The following is a 21,508-nucleotide window of genomic DNA, read 5'->3' on the forward strand; positions in this document are numbered from 1 at the left end:
GTCACCTCCTTTAACCTTGGAAATTTTTGTTTTTAAGGAATTCATTATATTCAAATGTCTATCTCATTTTTTTTGTTTTGCAGCAATGTGGACACTGATGAACTCTGTGGTAAGTTGACCCTTCACCTAAATAAGAACAACTTAATGGCTAATAATTGATTTGTAGACTTAACATTAAACTTCATAAAGTTGCTGTGTGTGTAGATGCAGTACACAATATTTATTAACCATTAAACAAGGCATTATAATCATCACATTCAACTTAATAATAGCCATCCAAATAATGTTTATAGATGGTTTACAAACCATTTTTTATCCAGTATCAAACACTAAGTGTAGTATAAAAAATATTATAATGTTTGCATCAATAAGTGTTAAAATAGCATAAATTACAGCATTACTAATAATTAGGAAACATTAATAATGATCATTTCATTGCTTGTTAACAGTAAAAAAGCTTTTTACTTAAGTTGAATCAATTTACCCTTTATTGATGATGGATATTTTTAAGTGTTACTTTTTTCTTAAATGAAGGCATTACTCCTCTGTAATAAGCTGTACACTTTTATAGCTTTATCTTTCTTAACCTCATAGTCAGGCGCACCATAGACACAAATGCTACTTGACATTTTTCCCAGCATAAAGAGAGAACCATGTAAGATGTGGTCACATGCTCTACAACCAAACTCCCGCAGGCGATGCGAACGAGGTGTCACACAGTGCTGCTTCAACAAAACACCTACAGCCCTGTCTTAGCTGTTTAACTCATGAAATGTTCTTTTCTTTTTTTTGTCTCCCTGCTGTGAAGAGTATTTCTCCCAGCACCTCGGTGAATATGAGAATGTTCTTGGGGCCTTAGAAGACCTGAACATGTCCATACTGAAGGCTATGGACAAAACAAAGAAGGTAAGATGCTAAAAAATTATATTTAAAAGATAAACCTGCTTTTCTCAACATAACACACTTGTGTTGTATCACAAAGCTTCCACAGTATCTGTAATATTTAATATCTGTATATTTGGATATATGCTTGGAAGATACCCAAATATTCTCCAGTTCATATTTTAGAAATTCGGGTGAATGAGGACACATGTCAGGTGACTGAAATAAAATAAAGTAAATGTGTTAAAATCTGGATTCAACCTTAAGAGCAAATTATTTGTTCATATCTATTTGTTCATACTAATGTACATCCCTGTGACATACTCGTACACACACCCACACCTCCACACAGTGATCATCACACTGTCACCTCCTGCAGCGTGCATAATGACGATAATAAGGGATGTTTGATTTACTCACAGCGTGGCCTAAACTCCAGGTTGCAGATATCTCCCAGCATGCTCCTCTGCTGCCCAACTAGCTTCCTCAGATCTCCCATTAGTCAAATTTCCATTACAGAAGATGACCCAGGGCTCATTCATGCTACTGACTGACCCCCAGAACAAAACATGAAAAGATATTAGGATTCTTTTTGTACTTGAAGCCAACATAGACGAGGAATTAAATGGGTTTTTGCTGCGTTACCAAACGAATACTGCTTTTCATTATGCTTTGGGAAAAGCTTTCCGTCCTCTTGATGTTACTGTGGAGCTGTGGAAGTACCTTTCAGATTATCAGAGAGGAGAAGAAAAGAGATGATGAGGGAGGGGAGGCAAACAGACAGATGATGGTAACTGATCATAGATGACAAAAGAAAAATATGAGGACTGAAGGGACACATGTTGAAGAAAAAGGATGTTAAGATGAGAAAAGAGGTTGATTATTAGCTCTGCAGGGAGAGTGTCTTTTCTTTTCACCACTCTCTCTTGCTCTGCATTATCTGTTCTGGCACATATGACACACTTCGTGAAGCTCAAATCGCCCCTCAGATCTGCACAGAAGCAGACACGTCTCATTGTGGCTGCTTCGGGAACAGAGAGTGGGAGTCAAACTGTTCATTTGTTGGTGGTAGATCTCTTTATTAGCGCAGAGAGAGGTAACACATGATGAGAACTTCAATACCTAAAAGGGGGACAAAGATAAATTTCAACAGCAATTTAAATTTTTTTTGGTTTGGTAAATAGATACTTAGTCACAGAAAAAAGACAACAGTGAGGAGAGATTTTAAAGGTGCTGTGTATGACATTCAAAACATTAATTTAGCAGCAAACTACTATATGCAACACATTCTCACTTTAAACTCATCACATGGTGATGCTCGGTCAGTGACCGGTTTACACTCTGGGATGCTGCTAAGGTGATATCAACAAATGCATGTGAGTAGATGTCATGGTGGGATGTTGCAGCCTGTTGCTATGATGTAAAAAAATGCAAAATGTGGTGGGATGAAGAGGCATGGTCCCTATGTTCACACAACTGTGAGGACTGTCATGTTGGTTAGGATTAGGCACCAAAGTCATGGATTGTTAGTTTTAGGCAAAAGAGGCACAAAGTGTAGACAAAACACACATACACACACAGACAAAAGTCAGTTGTGTATGGGGTCCAACCACCTCCCCACCTGCCCGCCCTATAAGCGTGCTTGCGCTCCTTATATTACTGGCTACTGGAAGTGTTATTATCTGACGCATCCCTGTGCATTGCATGTGGACATGGACAGTGGCTTTTGGCATCACATTTCTACATCAAAAGCACCGACAGAGCGGGACTATTTGACAAGTTCGGAATGAGAACAGGTTGTAAAGATAAACTGGAGCAAGTAAGTAGGTCCAGCTGTGCGTGCCTGTCAGTGCGTGAGTGTATCTTTGCTTACCTGCCGGTTTACCATTGGTTAACATCATTAGCTCTGTCAGCACTGTTGCTGTTGTTTAATACTGTTTATGGAGTTAGCATTGTTAGCTGCTGGCTTCTGGACAGAGTCCTGCACATAAACTGTATGGTCCTGCATCAGGCAACTCACAAAAAAGGTGAATTGGTGGTGATATTTTGTCTTAATCTTATTTCCTGTTATTCGGGTGAAAAAAAACAAAAACATGCAGGAGTTTTTTTTGTGGTAAGCCAACACATTCTCATCCCAAGACGTTAAATATTGCTACTTTGTCAGTGGACTTTCACGTCTACTGTATATATAGCCTAACACTCTAGGTATCCTCCTGCATCTGCTGTTGACATTGCAGAATGGGCAAATAATGCCAGGACATCAACAAAACTCAGTGGTTAAGATTAGGCAACAAAGGCACGAGTAAGGTTTAGAAAAAAACCATCATGGTTTGGCTCTACGTTCACATGAGAAGCAAACACCAGGCTCCCATATAAAAGACCAGCAAAAAAGGTGAATTGTCAGTGGTATTTTGTCTTAATGTTATTTTCAGGTTCAGTTTTTAAATAAGAAAAACATGCAGGTCAGTTTGCAGGTGTTGGATGATAAAAATATGTTAAAATAAAAGGATGAAAATAACAATTTAATTTAATGTTTGTATATATTGTATTTTTTTTTTTTATTGTATTTGATATATGGAGCATGTCTTAAAATCTGATTCCCGCAGGACTCAGCCGCTGGCTAAGCCACCTCCATGTTGAGAACTGCATTTCATCAACTCATATGCTCTGAATTTCACATAGAGCCCCTGAAAGACAAAATGGAACCAAATAATACATGATTTCCACAGATATATATATAAGTACTTACTACAACTATGAAGTAGTAGAAAAGCAATCTATATCCTTGAAATAACTTTTTCACTCGAAGAAAAAGATATTTTCCTTGAAATGGGTTTCAGAAATGTTGGACCTGCAGAAGCACAGAATTACATGTGCCTCCATTTCTGCAAAGGAAATGAAACATACAGACACTTTTGCAATCCCTTTACAATCTTCCATAAAACTCCACTTGATGAGGTGAGAAAATCAAATTGCACCTCAATTCATTTTTTTGTTCTCCAAAAGAATAGTTGAGAGCACAAAGTGAGACAGCAGGATACAAAGAGGAGAAACAGCGGAGGCAGTGTGAATGTGTGTTTTGAAGTCTTATCATTCGGAAAGGGATTATCCACCTTACTGTGGACTTCTAAAAACCACAGGTCAGCTCTTTTCCATCAGCACACACATGTCCTCTCACAGACAAACAGTACAAAATGGCTATTTGAGCTAAAAAAAAAAACAAATTGCTCCACACAAATTAGACAGAACTGAGGAGGTATTGACCAAGGCAATAACTTTGAAATCAAATTACAGCAGCAGACTGCAAACATGCTGCTGATGTCTCCCCAGTGTTTACTCCCTGAAGCTTACTCCATAGTTTTACTCTTTACAAAACATGTGTGACGCCATAAATGGTTTCTGTGACCCTAAAAATGAGTCACAGAGCCACTATAGAAAGAGAGGAAAAGTATGACATTTCTCTGCGTTTCTCTGTTAGCAAGTGAGCAAGGAGGACAGCAGATGCTGCATTAGTCACAGACTAAAGCGCCGTCATTCCCGTTGAACTGCATATGTATTTGAGTGGGTGGTCCCTGGCTGTGCGTGTGTGTCGGGGGCTGGTTGCATGTGTGTACATGTGTGAAACGTTCCTTCATTTTGCTTTAGTGTGCATTTGTATGAGCTTACGTTTGCATGAGATAAATATGACTGATTGTGTGTATGGTTTTGTGCCAAAAACATCGATGCACATCCGCAGGGGAGTTGGAATAAGATTGTGAACCTAGATCAAAGCCTGGCACGCATCTCTGCTGAGACACTCAGGGTTTCAGATATTCCTGAGATATCCTGCCAAAGCTATTTACAGGCTTCCCATACACAACCTTTACTTACAGATCTCAGGTGTTCTTCATTTGCAGTGACAGGAAGTTGCTTTGTTCTTACGCTTCACAGTTTACTGTAGTATTGGAGGTGCAATCAGAGTGCGAATTATACGTTGAATCAATCGGCTGGAGTCAACTTTTTCTCGAGGGTGTGAAGGGAACCCAGTACAGCACGTGCTTTGTTTTGTAAATTTAAGTCCTACAATACATATATATATATATATATATATATGTGTGTGTGTGTGTGTGTGTGTGTGTGTGTGTGTGTATACATATATATATATACAAATATATATTAGGGTTATGATTTTTCTATTTATGATAGAACTATTTTTGGCGTAATTTGTATCCTATTTTATGTTATAACTATTTTTGGTGGGTATTCAGCTTATCAGGTGAAATTGTTGAGAGTTATTTATTTTCTGAACCTGTTTACTGATTAGATCTAAGTTAAAAATTGTATATTAGGGTTAAAATTTTAGGACATATCATAAGTAGTGGACCTTGAGATCGTCGAGTGTTTTGGCCATTACCACCAGACACTCTTCCCCAAGGGTGACCCTCCGGGCTGATCAAATCCCAGAGTGTGTCCTATAGCACAGGGAGAGCCAGGGCCAGCCACGCCAATGTGGTGCCTCCCCGGCCCCCAGGACAACCCCAGAAGCCCTAGACACCAACCCTAAAGATCCTTCCCAGAAATGGCCAAGACCAGCCATGCCAAAGCAGTGCCTTGGTTTTGGATTGGGGATGTCCTGTTAATCTGTTTCCATTATGGTGCCAGGGCCTTCCGCTGCTCAAAAGTTATATAATAATATTTCTTTATTTATGTATTTATTAATTTTGCAGTATTTAAAGTTAGATGTAGGAGTAGCTAATCTATGTCTTTATTTAGTGAATTTTAGGGTTAGAGTACCCCAACTCATAGTCTAAATATATAATAATAAGAATTATATATGTAGTTTTCTGGACATTTTTGTCCCTTTTTTAAAAAAAATATCTTAGAATTACTCACATCTGATTGTCAAGTAATTTCCTTGTCACATTGTACTTAGACTCAAAAGCCTGAGCCATTTGACTTATATCTTTTCCGCCACCATTTTGGCTAAGCCATCTCCATGTTTGCCCGTGATGTCACAGGTAAGAGCTGTATGCATATATTGTTTAACAACAAATTTGTGTGTCCGCCCCAGAATTTGGATCGGCTCCAAATTGAATGGCTTCCTCCTCGGACAATGCTTCACCCTTCCACCAAGTTTCATGAAAATCAGTAAAGTAGTGTTTATGTTATCCAGCTGACAAACAAACAAACGAACAGCGCTGAAGTCATGACATCCTTGGTGGAGGTAATAACATCACAAATGTGGAACAGTCATTTGCACCTTCAATCAAAAACACATCTAGGAAATAATTTCCTCCACACGTAGTATTTCAGGCCAGGGTACAATTTGTCATATTTTGAATCAAGGGCACATTTATTCCTTGTTTTGTTTGCTGAGAAAGCTGATGGAAAAAAAAAATCCAACTGAATGGTATTTTTGAGAGGCATCATTTGCTGTCCATGGACGGGAGCAGAAGGGCTGAGTGCTGTTTTGGATCTAATCAAAGGAGAGTGACTGATGCTTGGTACAACACAGTTTGCTGTTTGCACGTTGCACCTGCTCCCACAGTTTTAAGCACAGCGACTGATTGTACACTCGACTAACAATTAGGGGTTGGAAGGGAAACGTTAATGCAAGTCAGATTGCAGAATGACTAATGCATGAACAGGATATGTGTGTGACAGAAGAATGAGGAGGGGGACAGGAAATATATTTCAGTGATTTGTAATTGCCCTGTTTTCAAAGGTACTGTTAAGATGGTTTGATTTAAAAAGCTGGATTTGTTTATCAGAAGTACACACACACTCACACAAGTCATAATTACAGTATGTTGAGTCTTCCCGGGAGAAAGCTGAACTCCTCTCCAGAATACAGAGTAGATCATTAGATTCGGGCTTTTCCCATCGGTCCTATTAGACAGCAACATTGAACACCTCAACTCTGTTTTTCACTCGAAACGAAAAAGACATCATATCTTTGGTTCCTGCAGTGCTGCATTTTAAAAAGCCACAATCGCTATCGGTCATGGGCATTGTTTGATCCCCTGACATTCTGACAGCACACACATGCACATTTATTCAGAGAGAGTGAGTCACAAAAAAAATGGTAAAGGTCAGTCCTCCGTCTACCATTTGAGCATAGATTACCTCCTGTGATCTGCACCTTTGTGTGTGTGTCCACCTCAACAATCTACAGTCTTTTTAAACAGCTAAGGTCTGCCTGATTGTTTCCCTTTTTTACCTTTCCCTTGATTTTTCATTTTCAGTTGTACAAAAGGTCGAATGAGTTCTTTGGTGGAGGCGGCACACTGCACTTCAATCACACTATTTAAGCCTTATGGTCAGGGCTGTGACTACCCTGAACTCACCCCAACCCAATCATGCAATCAGACCTCAACTTTTTCCAAATAGCTTTACCTCAGTTTGTCTAAAATCTTGATGGCAAACCATCATCAAGCAATGTCAAAAACAAGCTGATTGAAATGCGAAAAGCCTTCTAACTGATCACCTTTATGCGCTAGAAGAGACTGAGATGTTGCAGCTATTCAATAAATCGGAACCAGAATCAGACCTGTATTTGTAAGATTGATCAAACACAATTTAAGGTTGGATTCAGCAGATAAGAAATGAATGTTCATGCTCTTCCACTTATTTTCTCCTCTCCAGCAGCCTCCTTGTATTTTCTGAATGAATGATCTTCTTGACATCTTTTAATAAAGTCTGGACACTGAGTGACTCTTGGCTGGCATGCAAAACTTGTCGCTGCTCTCCTTGTTCATCATCGTTCCTTTTAATTATTCCTCCCACTCAAACTCCTCCACCTCCCTGTCTTCCTCTTGATTGACAGGATTATCAGGAGTCCGCCCATCTGGAGCAGTTTGTGACCCGCTTCTTGCTGAAGGAGACAACCAATCAGCTTCATTCACTTCAAAGCTCTCTGGAGTGCGCCATGGAAACCACAGCCGAGCAGACCCGCCAGGAGAAGTAAGAACAATCTTTCACACGCCTACAATTAGTCCCTAAAATGAGGACAAATTGTATTGTGCAATGGCACCTGTAATTACAGATCTCAAATCTAGTGTGACAGTTTTGTCCCGACTACACATACAAATTTAGATCCCACATTTTTAAGGTTTAAATTTCATCCATGGCTTTACTTTGAATTTGTAAAGACCACCTACTCTTCCTTGTAATCCAGCAGTTTATTTTTATGATCAGTTTTGCCTTCCAGAAAATATATCTGTGGAGGTAGAAAATTGATCTAGGATTGTTAAAACTAAGAGAAACACATTGAGGTTTAAATAAACACAAGCAATTCAACGCATTCTCACTCCCAATTCATCACAAATTCTGATGTTTGGTCAGTGGCCCCTGGTATCTGATACTAATGCACCGAAGTACTCCTTAGCATCTGTATAAAACGCATCGAGCCACATTATTAATAAATACTCCAAGCAACTGACATTTTATAAAGAGTGTGGGTAGGGGTGAAAAACTAAAAGTCCACTTTGTGTTATTTTAACTATTCAACAGAGTTTGTTCATCAAGTTATGTTACATCAGTCAGGCTGTCCTCATGTCCTGCTCATACATATACCAACAAAAATTATGCATTACAATTCAGATATAACATATGTAATCAATAACCAGTAACTTATGGAAAAACCCACATAATTCTGAAGGCTGTGATCATGTGACCAATGCACTGATGGGAGAAAAGAAAAAAGTACCATAAAGGCTGATAGTCAGCATAAGAAGGCAGATTGGTCTAATGGGTCAAACAAACACAGCGCTTTCCCCAGGAGACTGATGTTTGTGTCCAGTGTGAAACCAATTGAACTCAGAGTTATTTTAACATACATTGTCACCATGGAAATAAAAAATGAACTAATAGGTTAATTTATGTCTTCAATTTGGCCTGGTAATGCCAGGCTACAGGTGGACACAAACATGACAATAAATCAACGCTAATGTTGCTTTGTGTCTGCTGGATGTGTAGAAGTGGACTGTTTGCTGAGGTGTCCACCATATCAAGTTCAGTGTGTCAAATGTTATGTAAATAGCTTGTTGTGCCCCTGAATGTCAGAAATGATGGTTTAACACAAGCTTTGTTTTCTGCCGTGTTATTGATTGAGAGCTGATTACTGTCACCTGCAGTCTGTGTAAAATGTGACTTTTTTATTACTGCAAGTCTTCTGCTGTTTGTGGATCAGAACACTGAAAGATAACAGACTAACGTGAATGTCACTAATGAGTAATTTAGTCTGCTGATCACATTATGGTTCCTCTGGCTTGGTCTTTAATTGAATTAACATATGCTAAGATTTATCTGGAAGGTGTTTGCATGACAGAACAACGATTAAGATATGACCTTGATGTGGTTTTGATTTGATTATCAGGGTGTTAATAAATGTACTGCCTGATAATAAACACTCACCCGCTAGCTGAGTGCACAGTTGATAATTAGACCTGAGGCACTTGTTCTCTGTGTGTGTGTGTGTGTGTGTGTGTGTGTGTGTGTGTGTGTGTGTGTGTGTGTGTGTGTGCAGTACTCAATCAGTCTGTGTCCGCATTCAGAATTCAGGCATGCCCCTGGTGTGCTCGGTTCATTAGTGATGATGACTCACCAGTGTACAAGTGCACAAGATTTCATCTATGGTGTGTGTGTGTGTGTGTCTGTGTGTGTGTGTGTGTGTGTGTGTGTGTGTGTGTGTGTGTGTGTGTGTGAACATGAACGTAGGCGTTTCCTGCGGATAATGTGTGGGTTCATGGTATATTAAAAGGTCCATTGTGTAGGATTTAGAGGGATATATTGGCAGAAATGTAATGTAATATATTACGTCTGTTTTCTTTGGAGTATAGTCACCTGAAAATAAGAATTGTTGTGTTTTTCTTAATGTCGAATGAGCTGTTTACATCTATAAACCAAACTCTAGTTCTAGAAAGGGCCATTCCAGCTCATTCTCATTTTAAACTAAAGTACAGCTGCTTTGATAGTGCTGTTGATGTAAGATTTTGACACCAAAAGCCACCTTTTACGTCCGCATGAAATGCCACTGAACTGCTTCAGGTGAAAACGCAGCTGGACAGAACCCGTTGCAGTATTATTATACACCAGCAGACAGCATCTGCCATGTCTACATGATACGTTCACGGACAATGTCACCTGAGAAAACTGCCAGATGGCACCTGTTGCATCTGCATGAAATGAGGCAGCATGGTATGAGGTTGATAATTATTGGGTGGGCGGGAGGGGCAGTGGATGGGTCCAACAAAGCTGGACTTTCATGCGGGACTCCAGTGTTTGCTGGAGTGCAGAAGTCCACTGCAAATATGTGGTGACTTGAGATGAGAACGTATTAGCCATTCACATTTTCCCATTTTGAATTTTTTGCATTTTCACGTCACTGCCATAGTTCTTCTACACACTTGGTTTCTTGGCTTACTGAGGAGGAAGCAGGTAAAATTTCTTATATGTTTTGATAGTTTTTTGGCCTATATATTGTGAATGGCCATATACCTTCCACTACACCACTGTTCTCACTGTCGTGTCCCTTTACACTTATCCTCAGAGGCATTAAATGACGGGCTTGGGTAACTGACATCTGAGAGACTTTGACCAACTCTTCTTTTCTTTCTGTTCCTCTCCTCACCTCCTCTAAATGTGTCTTTCCCTCCATTTCCCTTTTATGATATTTCAAAGTGTGACTATCCCTCGCTCCTAAAGCAGCTTCTTCTTCTCTAGCATCCTCCTCTGAATTGCCACTCTTGAAAAATTCCCCTGTGCATCTGAATGCAATTACTCTGTTCTCCCAGACATATAGATGATCTTGCTGTTTCTCTGGTGGCTTTAAATTGGTTTCTGTGGTCAGAGCTTTTTTATGTGTGAAAAGGATAAATGGAGCTCGTATTCACAGATGTATGGTATGACTCAGAGCTGAGCTCAAGCTTTGTATTCATATGCTGTTCTGTTCACTTCAAATGTAATATCTCTTTCCTCTTGGTAATTTGTTATTTCCCAAAAATTTATTTGGATTTTTGTCATTATCTGCATCATCATTTTTATTATTTTTGTAATCATTTTATGGTTTTAAAATTCTGTGATCTATTTTGTGGCTGAGTTGGAGACAGAAGAGTTGAAACACGGACAAATAGTTCTTGGATCTTATTCCCCCTCAGCTTATTCTGGCTACAGTTTGCTCTTCAGCACTTAACCTCATCTTCCTCTGACTCAGTTGACATAAGGCAGTGGGAAGAACGAGACAATGCGAAGGCTGCTGATCTTTGCTCTATTACTGATCTCAGACAGGTTTTAGCAATTAAAGTTGCTGCATAGCCGAGATTACTGTATGAGTCACTTGAAGACCAAGAGGGACCTGCCACTGGTTCCTCCCTCTCTGTGCATCAAGCATTTGACTTTAGTGGATTATTTATAGTGCATTTCTCCCAGCTGTGAGAAGGAGCATTTAAAATCTCTAATACAGTAAGTAATTTCACACGAAGCAACTGCATTTCTCTTTATAGAAGGAGATTTTAGTTTTTTTTAAAAACCACAGTCACAGATCTTCCCATTTAGATTTTAGTTCATCTACATGAGATGTATCATAGAGTTAAGGTGAAAAGCCAAGTGCTTAGAAAGGCGACTTGATTAAAGGACTATTTGTATTTAGAGAGGTAAATGAGAAGATTGATACCACTCTCTTGCCTATGTGCTTAATATGAATTAACAGCTATTACCCACTTATTGCAGCTCAGCCCACAGCTAAATTAAATCAAGCAAAAAGGGAAAGGCATTTGACTATGAATGCTGTAAATATCTAAAACGAATTGCATTTACTTTAAAGGAATAAGATTTAGTGGCATCTAGTGGTCAGAATTGCAGATTGCAACCAGCTGAAACTTGTCCTGGTTAAAAATCCTCCAGTGTTGATTTTTCAGGAGGTTTTTACTGGGAGACAAATTATCCTCAGAGGTCTCCTCCTCTCCTAAAAAAATGGGCCTGGTGATTTAAACCAGTTAAAACACTGAACAAAGTAGTTTCATGTTAAAAATCTTTTTTGTTTTGTTTTTCTGATGCTGTTCGGCTCATGACAGAGGAGCTGCTAACTACGGAGGCTGAAGTGAAAACATAAATGCCCTTATCAAGAGCCAGTGTTTGGTTTGCACATCCTGAGCTAGTGTAGAGTCATGGCAGTGCAACATGCTGATCCCTGCAGCCGAGTACCTGCTTCCTATGACGATACAAATGGCTTATTCCATGATAAAGAAAACACAACGATTCGTAATTTCAGATGATTATACACTAAAGAAAACTTGTTATATTAGATTTCATTTCCGCCAATAAATCCCCCAAAGTCCTACACACTGGACTTTTACATGTTAACATAAGCAATTAAATATTGCAAAGAATAAACCTGAAATTGTATAAAAATGTTACCATGAAGTCTGAAAATCTGAAAAACAGACTTTACAAAAAAATAATGATCACAAGGTACCCTTTTTGCTTTCATTTGTATAGAACTCACACACAAATCAAAACATGTGCATGTGTATTCACCTGCATGCATGCGCACACACACACACTAACACCCTGAGGTCTTCTCAAAATACATGGCCAAACAACTTGACAGCGCAAAGATAAATCTTAGGTGATGTCACCCTGCAGCTGCATGTACCTTGTCACTGGCATTAGCATCACCATCGGACCAGCATTACATGCAAATATGATGTAAGATAACTTCAGGCTTGAGCTGAGACATCTATTCATGACACTGCGTGCTTCGGTCACCTGGTGCCATCTTTAACTTCAAAAAAAAAAAAAAGTGGAAATTTACAAGAAACCCTTTTTCATCTTAGTTTATACAATAAATGGTTCAAACTAAACATCCTATTCAGGTTATTTTTTGTGTAGTTGATTCAATTATAAATTCACATTTTATTTTATTGTACTTTATCTTAAATCAGCAGAGACCAAGACATTTGCAGGACCTATCTGTTGTGTAGTGTGTGCAGTGCACAGCAAAAAACACAAGGCAAAAGGTCATTTGATGTCAATATCACTTCCTATTATATTTTCCTTTATTAAACCGACGGCTTGCCTGTACATGGCCAAAGTTTCAAATAATGAGCCAAGCATATGTCAAAATAATCCTTGTGAGCACCAATCTCAGGCTTCACACTGCTTTGAATGCTCTGAAACATTTTTCTCTCCTTTGCTACAAAATAACGATAGATCAGGCATGCAAGTGTTTACATTACACATACTGCTACATGTACCTACATGCTAACATCAGGAAAAATCTTGGTTGCTGATGTTGCACATTTTTCTCAGACTTTTTTTTTTTAAAGATTATTTTTTGGGGGATTTTTCCCTGTCGATAGGAGAGCTGTAGAATGACAGGAATTGTGGGAGAGAGGGGGATTATGCCATGCTGCAAAGGGCCACAGGCTGGAATTGAACCTGGGCTTCTGCAAAGGCCTCAGCATATGGGGCGCACACTCCAGCAAGTGAGCTAGAGGCCTCCCCATTTTTCTCAGATTTTGGATAATTTTCCCGTTCAAGCTGTTCATGTGTATATCAACAAAAGGTAATGCAGCAGAATTCGTATATAACATACATAATCATAAAGGTTATGATCAAGTAACCAATGCGAAGGCGTATAAGAGCGAAAGTCCATGTGAGGAAGCAGGTTGAGGTGGTAGATGGGTAAAACTAAAGAGGACTTTCCCTCAGTAGAACGCTGTCCCATGTGAAACCAGGTGAAGTTTAAGTTATTTCCAGGTTTTTCTTTTCCTAAACCTAACTTATGTAACTTAATGTTAAGCGCGTAACATTACAATGGCCAACTATGATTATTTTCCTAAATCTAAGTTAACTAGCAAGGGCAATAATTTGTTAGGTATACGCACTATTAGGATACCCAGCCTGTTCCCATTCTGAAGTCGTCAGATACCGCCACTTCTGCAGAGGATCCTGACGCTAAAAGCCATCTTCCGTGGCTGTATGACACACCGCCAGCTGAGAACGTGGCTGGACAGAACAGGGAACGTCAACAACAGATACAGAAGGATAGCTAAAGCATAATATATAGATTTGGAAGTCCACTGCAAAATGACAATATGTGATGATTTGGGATGTGAACATGTTGGGATATGTTGTCAGACTAGAACATTTCGGGTTGGCTGCAAAAATGGGGCAGAGACACCAAGACATGGAAGACCTGGCAACCCTAACCAATCAGAGCAGACTGGGCTTTTTTGGGACGGGGCCTTAAAGAGACTGGCACTAAAACAGCTTAGTCAGTTAGGGAATACAGGTGTCTCAGCACAGACAGTATGGGGGAAATAAAGTGTTTTACACGTCATGTAGGCACGTAAAAATGTTAAACTCAAAATACAAGCATGAACTAGAAAATTAGCCTTGAAATCGTTACGACAATGTTAAAAGAAAATATGCAAAAATATTTTGTCTAATAATTATCCTCCTGTTCTGACACCAGACAGGGCCCGCTAAAGCCAGAGGTTTTATCCATTCAGTGGTCGGGTCGTCGCTCCAATCGGAGGCTTCAGAGGAACAGCAGCCTTTCTCCTAACAACCCTCTCCTCAGTCTCGTCAATTCAGGTGGGTTTATAATTTCTGCTGTCGAATGCTGAGTTTGTATAAGTCAGCAGCACCATGCTCTGTTGTGTTGTATTACATTATGTTTCAGTGTATCCAGCAGAGCTCTACTCTCGAGTTATGTTGTCTCTTAAAGCGAAAGAAGCTGCTTGACCAAAGTCAGCGTGTCTCCACAGACTGGAGAGTCGAGCACAGGAGGAGAGGAGGGAGGTCATGTAGGTGTGAGAGAGATGCTGGAGTGAGAGACAGAGAGAGAGATTGAAGTGGAGAGTTGTGTTCTCATGTGCCGCTGTGTGTCGATCCAAAGCCATTGAAAACTCTGGCACCTTGCTGGGGGTTTGAGGTCAGGGGATGTAAGACCTCAATATCTAATCACCACATGCTGTGAGTGTGATACACTTTCATTGTAAGCTAGAGAATCACTGAACACAGACTCACTTCATGATATAAATATCAGCAGCTAAAGATAATAAGCCAGTCGCTCCCTGGTTTGTGATACATAAGTGCACCAGCCTACAGTTTGTTTGTTGATGCATGTTTGAATTGTGAAGTCTCGTTTGCAAGCACAATCTCTGTCACACATGGCTGCACACTGTCCAAACAGACAGTAGACAAAATATTCATGTCAATATGGGACAGTGCAAATAGCATTAAAGGGAAAATTGCCATTGTATATGTAGATGCATAGTTGGTGTTGATGGTAAATGTAGTCAGTTAAAGCAATAAATTCCTCAGTGTATGCCACATTGAGAGGGAGAGCTGAGTCCTCAGTTTCAAAGGCTCCATAGTCAGGACCAAGACAATAACTCATTATTATTTTTCACTGTCACCAGCATAGATTTATTATAGTACCTAGATGTCAAAATGAGGCCTGTTCATTACTAATGGATTGCCTTGCTCATACACCCAAAATGTTTTCTAGCTTCTGGGTTTACTTATACAGTATGCAGCCAATAAACAGACTTTTAAATTGCTCTCAGTTTGAGGAAAGTTTTACAAATATAAAACCACGAAGGATCAAACAAATCCGAATAGAAAGATTCATAGTTGACCTTGTTTGTAGTTCAATCTTTCCTGTCAATAGTTTTAAGAACGTGTCTGGTGGCCTTGGGGGAAAATGCTATTATTCGGTATTTGAAAACTTATGGCTGGGAAATTGGCTTTCTTGGCCAATGTAGCAGGTACAGAGGAATTTATAGCTTTAGTCAACTACATTAAGCATCAACACTGATTAGACATCCACACAAAAAGTGGCAAATTTTCCTTTTAAACCTGTATGACTACATAAATGTACAGAAAGGGCCACAGTTCTTTACTCTGAATGAAAATGGAGTACATTTTTATAAATGTATATGTACATTTTCATAATAACAATTATTTAAGTGCTGTCACTGCAATTAAACAATCCTAAATACATTTTTATCATCAGGCTTACTTCTTGATATTTTCTTTACACCACAGCAAACTTTTGTGTTTTTTCTATTTTTCCAGCCTGATTGTTGTTTGTATTTAACTGTTGTTTGCACACAATCAGTTTTTCTTTCGACTCTCATAACGACACCAGCTGCAGAGCCTCTATAAATGTTGATTACAGGCCTCAAAGTGTTTCAATTGATTGCCATGTCTGTGTGTTGCATTACATTTATTTTAAAGGTATTTAAATCAAACAATCAGTAGAGGAAAATGTGTTTAAAATACAGTCGATGTATGCAGCACCTTTCATCCCTTCACCTCCATGTTTACTCTCAAACCAGTCCTGTCTGTGTCTCCAGGTGTTTATGATGAAGACAGCCAGTGGATGATCCAGGTCAACAGACTGCAGAGTCTCATCGACCGTCTAGAAAAAAAGGTGACGCCTTTCCTCCAACCTTTGCATAATCTCTTCTTCTAACTGCTTCTTTTTCTTTTCTTCTGTTATTTTTATCTCAATCTCCTCACACCACCAACCATCTGGTCTTTACGGTGCTCTCTCAGAATAACCATAAATTATGGCAAATGTACTCACAACAATATCAACAAGTTAACTCAATCCAACAGCACCCTCCCACGTACAAAGACACACATATGTACAGTGCAGCAAAAGGAAATATCAGTATCACGCAAACTTACAGCTCCTACCTGCGTGTGTTGAATGTACCATGAAAACTGCTATTTGGTTTTTTTTTCTTGTTTATTTTATTTTTTTTAAATTTTGATAAACTCAATGCTTTCCAACCAGGACTAAACTATAAATCTTAGGGGTCCTAAAATGATAAACAAACAAAACGGAAATTTCCTTTGGATTACTGGCTGATTGTACTTTATTATTTGTATAAAAACAAGCCAAAAAAAAAAAATCACTCTTTAGTTAAACAGGTATTAATCAGTGGCAGTCACAAGTAGATATTGCTATATTTCGAGGCTCACAAGTTAAAACACTTGGTAATTGCTTTGGTAAATGTATGTAGATGAAAGTAAAAATTCTATATATATTGAAGGGCTCTTTGCATGGCACAAATGCATTTAGTGCATGTCCAACTTCACTCATTTTGACCAGACCAAGGCACACCTGTGGAATAATGTTGTTTTATTTCTTCCACACCTGTCAGAATGATGGATTATCTTGGAAAAGGAGATATAATGTAAAAAAAAAAAATTCTCTGAAGAAAAATCTCCTCCTGCCGTCTTTAAACTGGCTGTTTACTGCCAAACTTTACCACTGAAAGTGTAAACAGGCTCCTCTGGTCTGCGTGCTGTTAACTGATTTAGTGGGAAATCTGACTCAGTGACAGGCATTAAGAATAACTATATAGAAGTAGACAATATTTTCACTGATGGGCTCATTTGCTTTAGTAGGTCTTATAGAGGCATCATAAATTAAGACTGTTTGATAACCAGTTAGAAACTCCTTTAAATTAACTAAAATCTATATGTTATATATGAATGTTAGTGACATTTCTGCAGGACCCAAGCAGCCAAATATTGCTTGGTTTACGAAAAGTAGACAGGCTGTGGAAAACTTGTGATTTTCAGGGTATCATACCACAATATAATATATAAATATACTATATTTCTTCTGCAGGAGATTCGTCTGGAACCTGTTGAAGAGGAGGTCCTGGAGAGCAAATCGGTTGGTTTTCTGACTTTGATCTACTCTTTTTTTTTTTTTTATGTTTTTGCTGCGGTGACCACACTGTGTCACTCTGTTCTCACATGATGGAGTTTCACTGAAAGGCACAACACACGGATAATAGTCACTCAGTGGTTGTCATGGCAACAACAGGGCTGAAACTTGACAGAAGTGTATCCCCATCTTCCTTTGAACTGTCTTTATCTTTAATATTTCTGTCGAAGGCTCGATATCAAACTTGGAGGTAAGAAGATGTGTGAGGTAGAGAGAGGTTATATTCTATGTCTGAATAAAATCTATATTTACTGGGAAAATACTTTGATAAGAGAACATATACTTGTTTTAGCTACCCATTTGTGTAAACCCACTGGCAAAGTACATGTCCACAGGCTTGTGCTTGTGTACAGTGTGTGTGTGTGTGTGTGTGTGTGTGTGTGTGTGTGTGTGTGTGTGTGTGTGTGTGTGTAACTAGCACGCAGGTGTTAATGTGCATTTGATCATTCCCTGTTTAACCTCAGCATGCACATGCCAAAGCAAAGGGAGACTGTTATTTCTGCCCGAGCTTCACATCACTCATTTCTCGACTGACTGACGACGAATCTAAAGCTGACGACACAGCGGACCAACACGAACATTTCTCTTCAGTGTTTCCTGTCACAGACACATGAAGTGGAGAAAGAACAGTAATAATAAAAGGGAGTTTTCTCTCTTTCTTTCTTTAAGACTGTTTGCAGAGTTTGATTCCAAAATAAGGAATCCAAAGTATTATTTAAGAATATAAAGAAAAAATATATTTTAGAACCCTTGACTACTAAATACAATTAAACATGGACACACACATTTTTGTGTTTTAAGGAAGTATAGATTACTTTTTTGTTTCCATTTGACATGTTAAGTTTTCACTTAAAGACAGTACAATATTTTTTGGACATTTCACATAGTAGAATCACATGATGTGGACACAAAATTCTGACTACTGTGCCTCATGCTGCTCTGAGTAATTTAAACAAACCACAGTGCCAATATGAAGTCCAATAAACATTTGAGTTACAGTCCAAACACAGTCTGCAGCTTTCGCTTGTTTGACCAAAACAGATCTGTCACACAAACAAACAGTCGAGCAGGAATCATTTGCCGAGTAAAGATTTTTACGCTACAGCAACTACCATAGAAGGGAAGTAAATCTCATCCGTCTTATAGAACATCTGCCATGTGTTTTATTAATAGATTTTATTCTTAAATGTTTGGCCTGACAATGAAATAATGTTAAAAAAAACAAGCCCATGGTTCAATGTAATTTCTGAGCCCAGCATACCATATTTCACATGTGAAAATATCACTTTTCAGCAGCTGTATCTTGTGCAAAAGCAGGAAAACTGATGGTTTCACTCACCAGTCACCAAAAGAGAACACTGGCTTTGTAAAGTTCTGCAAACCGCAGACATGTTACATATGAACATTTTATACCTGGGCAGGACAGCTAATGCCGATTGCTGTTCAAGACCAATTAACAACAAATCTGGTTGTCTTTCAGCTAGATATCTGTGACATTTCTTGACAGGATATTGACACCAAAACCTGGTGTTTTTGCCAAAACATTATCTTTTCCAAACCATAACTAAGTGGTTTTTGTGCCTAAACATAACTACAGCATTGATGAAACGTAAAGAAGCAGTAAGTGTCAACATTTGTTCTGCAATATGAAATGTACAAATGCTGCATATCAGTGGTTTGCAGAAACACACAATGCCATCATTCACTTTGGAGGCTGGGTCTGTTTTACATTTGAAAAATGTTCTTAATATTTAGGGGGACGTGTCTCTTGCATCCCCTCAAAATCTATGCTTATGCCTGCATAAATACGCTTAGTTATTTTCCACCTCTCATAGTATCATAGCACAGCAGCACAAATGAAACCATGCATGTGAATATCTCATGTAACTGTCATGTCTCATCAGCAATTTCATGCAGACGTCTCAGTGAGTGTGTGAATTAATCAATATGTAATTGGTGTGTGTCAGTGGGAATAAATGTGCTGCTGAGACAAAGCCAACAGCATGAGACTGATGTGTGATAGTGTGACTGTGTTTGTGTGTTTACACGCATGAGTGGATGTGTCACCTTGTGTGTGTGTGTGTGTGTGTTTGTGTGTGTTTCTCCCAAATTAGCCGCTAAGAGAAAGTCCTGAGGTGTTTTATCAGTCACATACTGACACATCATTAACACACGCCACACACACAGCGTACCTGAGGCCAACGGGCAGACCATTCACTTCCTGTTCCCATCAGCCTCTTTGCCTCTGACAACAATTCCTCATCAGCCACAAGAAATGATTTGCACGGTTTCTATCGTCATGATTATTACAGGTCTACCTGTTTGTGTTCCCCACTGTTCACACCTTTTAGATGTTTTTTGTTCCCCAAAGTGTAAGAAAAGCAAGTGCGTGCTTTGCTCACCTTTACAGCTCTGCGTCAGTTGCCACTTCTCTTGAGACACACTGAGTGAATGTGAAACCCTGCCAGAAGATTTCTTATTTCCAGCTCCGTCAGACTCTCTCTCCACCAGAAGCGAATCATCCTGACCTTCTGACTTTGCGTGCTTTCACGTGTGTGTGTGTGTGTGTGTGTGTGTGTGTGTATGTGTGTTTTGTCTGCACAGCATATCCTGATAGTCCAGAGGCAGCTCTCGGTGCTGGAGGAGGAGCTGGAGGAGTTTCGTTTGGCTCTCAGACAGTACATGGAGTGTGCCTGTGCCCAGACTGGATGTCTACAGTCAGTTTGTATTCTCTTTGTTGTTCACTTTACATCAGGGATTTACCACATGATGTTCTTTCTGTGTCTCAACAGTTTTGCAAATGGTTTAAGAGGGGCATGGGATATAAAGAAGGATAAAAGCTAAAAATAGCACGCACAAAGCAGGAAATGTAACATTTAACATTTAGTTGGTATATTAGCTGTACATATAGCATCTATTGCGTGTTTGTCTTGGCAGAGGGATCCCTACGTTGTTGTTTTTACTGAGGTTTCTTTCATTTACTCCCTATGACAGGGTTTGTCTTTTTTGTGTGTGAGAGTTTTTACATGTCCAAACTATGTAATGACAGATGTTGCAAAAGCCTTCCAATGCAGGCTTGTGATGTAGGGATTCATATAAAAATATCTGACTTAAATATATATACAGTATAGATAATTATATGTTAACAGTATTACCAGCAAAAGTAAAAGTGACAGCCAAACTTAGCTTTGCCTCACTATATTTGCAGGGTTTTTTTTGTTTGTTTGTTTGTTTGTTTTGTGCTGCGTCCATGATTTTCATAGCCTCCTCTAGGATTCCTGCTGCTTACAGTGTGGCACTTGGTTGCTATCTTTTTATAAATCCCAACCTCATCTACACAATGTGAACAGAAATGTCCTGGAAAAGCAAAAGAAAAAGAAAAAAGTGAATAAAGGTAGAGGGACGAGATTCTGCAGATGAGTACACCATCACATACTTTAAGTGGATTATAGTTGATAATTAAGAGGGATCACTTCTGTATGAGATGATTTTGTCACATATGATCCTAAGGCCAGGAATGAACTTATTCAGACTTATTCAAAAACCAAAAGACAAACTATAAGCAAAACCATAGGATCATGCCACTCTTAACTTCCCAGACAATCTTGAGCAAAATTTCAATTTAGAAACAACACATTATTATTCTTACTTTATCTGTAACTAACAGTCCGGTCTCACAGAAATACATGAAATAGACACAAATTCTAAACAAAGCTTTATGTGGTGGTGAGCACGAAATGAAGGAAAACTATGCCAATGCAAAGTCAACGAGAATCTTTTTCCATTGTTGAAAATTGAACTAAGTATAAAGAGTAAGAAAGTCCACATAGGGGAGTTGTGGTGGATGAATAAAAAAAACTGCTACCCATGGTCCACGTTAAACCAAAA

The 21,508-nt window shown here is 39.0% G+C and overlaps 1 protein-coding gene across 1 annotated transcript in view; it reads left to right on the plus strand.

Annotated features, from left to right (window-relative positions):
• Window positions 1–21,508, plus strand: part of necab1 (N-terminal EF-hand calcium binding protein 1) — a 52,523-nt gene that overhangs the window by 25,667 nt on the left and 5,348 nt on the right. Inside the window, exons 4-10 of the mRNA XM_042507157.2 lie at window positions 84–109; window positions 809–906; window positions 7,688–7,824; window positions 14,339–14,460; window positions 16,230–16,306; window positions 17,519–17,566; window positions 20,225–20,337. Of these exons, the coding sequence (XP_042363091.2) occupies window positions 84–109; window positions 809–906; window positions 7,688–7,824; window positions 14,339–14,460; window positions 16,230–16,306; window positions 17,519–17,566; window positions 20,225–20,337 (621 nt within the window). The remainder of the gene's footprint in view (window positions 1–83; window positions 110–808; window positions 907–7,687; window positions 7,825–14,338; window positions 14,461–16,229; window positions 16,307–17,518; window positions 17,567–20,224; window positions 20,338–21,508) is intronic.

Source organism: Plectropomus leopardus, chromosome 17 (genome assembly GCF_026936395.1).
Source record: "Plectropomus leopardus strain MGB_pleo_1.0 chromosome 17, ASM2693639v1, whole genome shotgun sequence".
NCBI lineage: Eukaryota > Metazoa > Chordata > Actinopteri > Perciformes > Serranidae > Plectropomus > Plectropomus leopardus.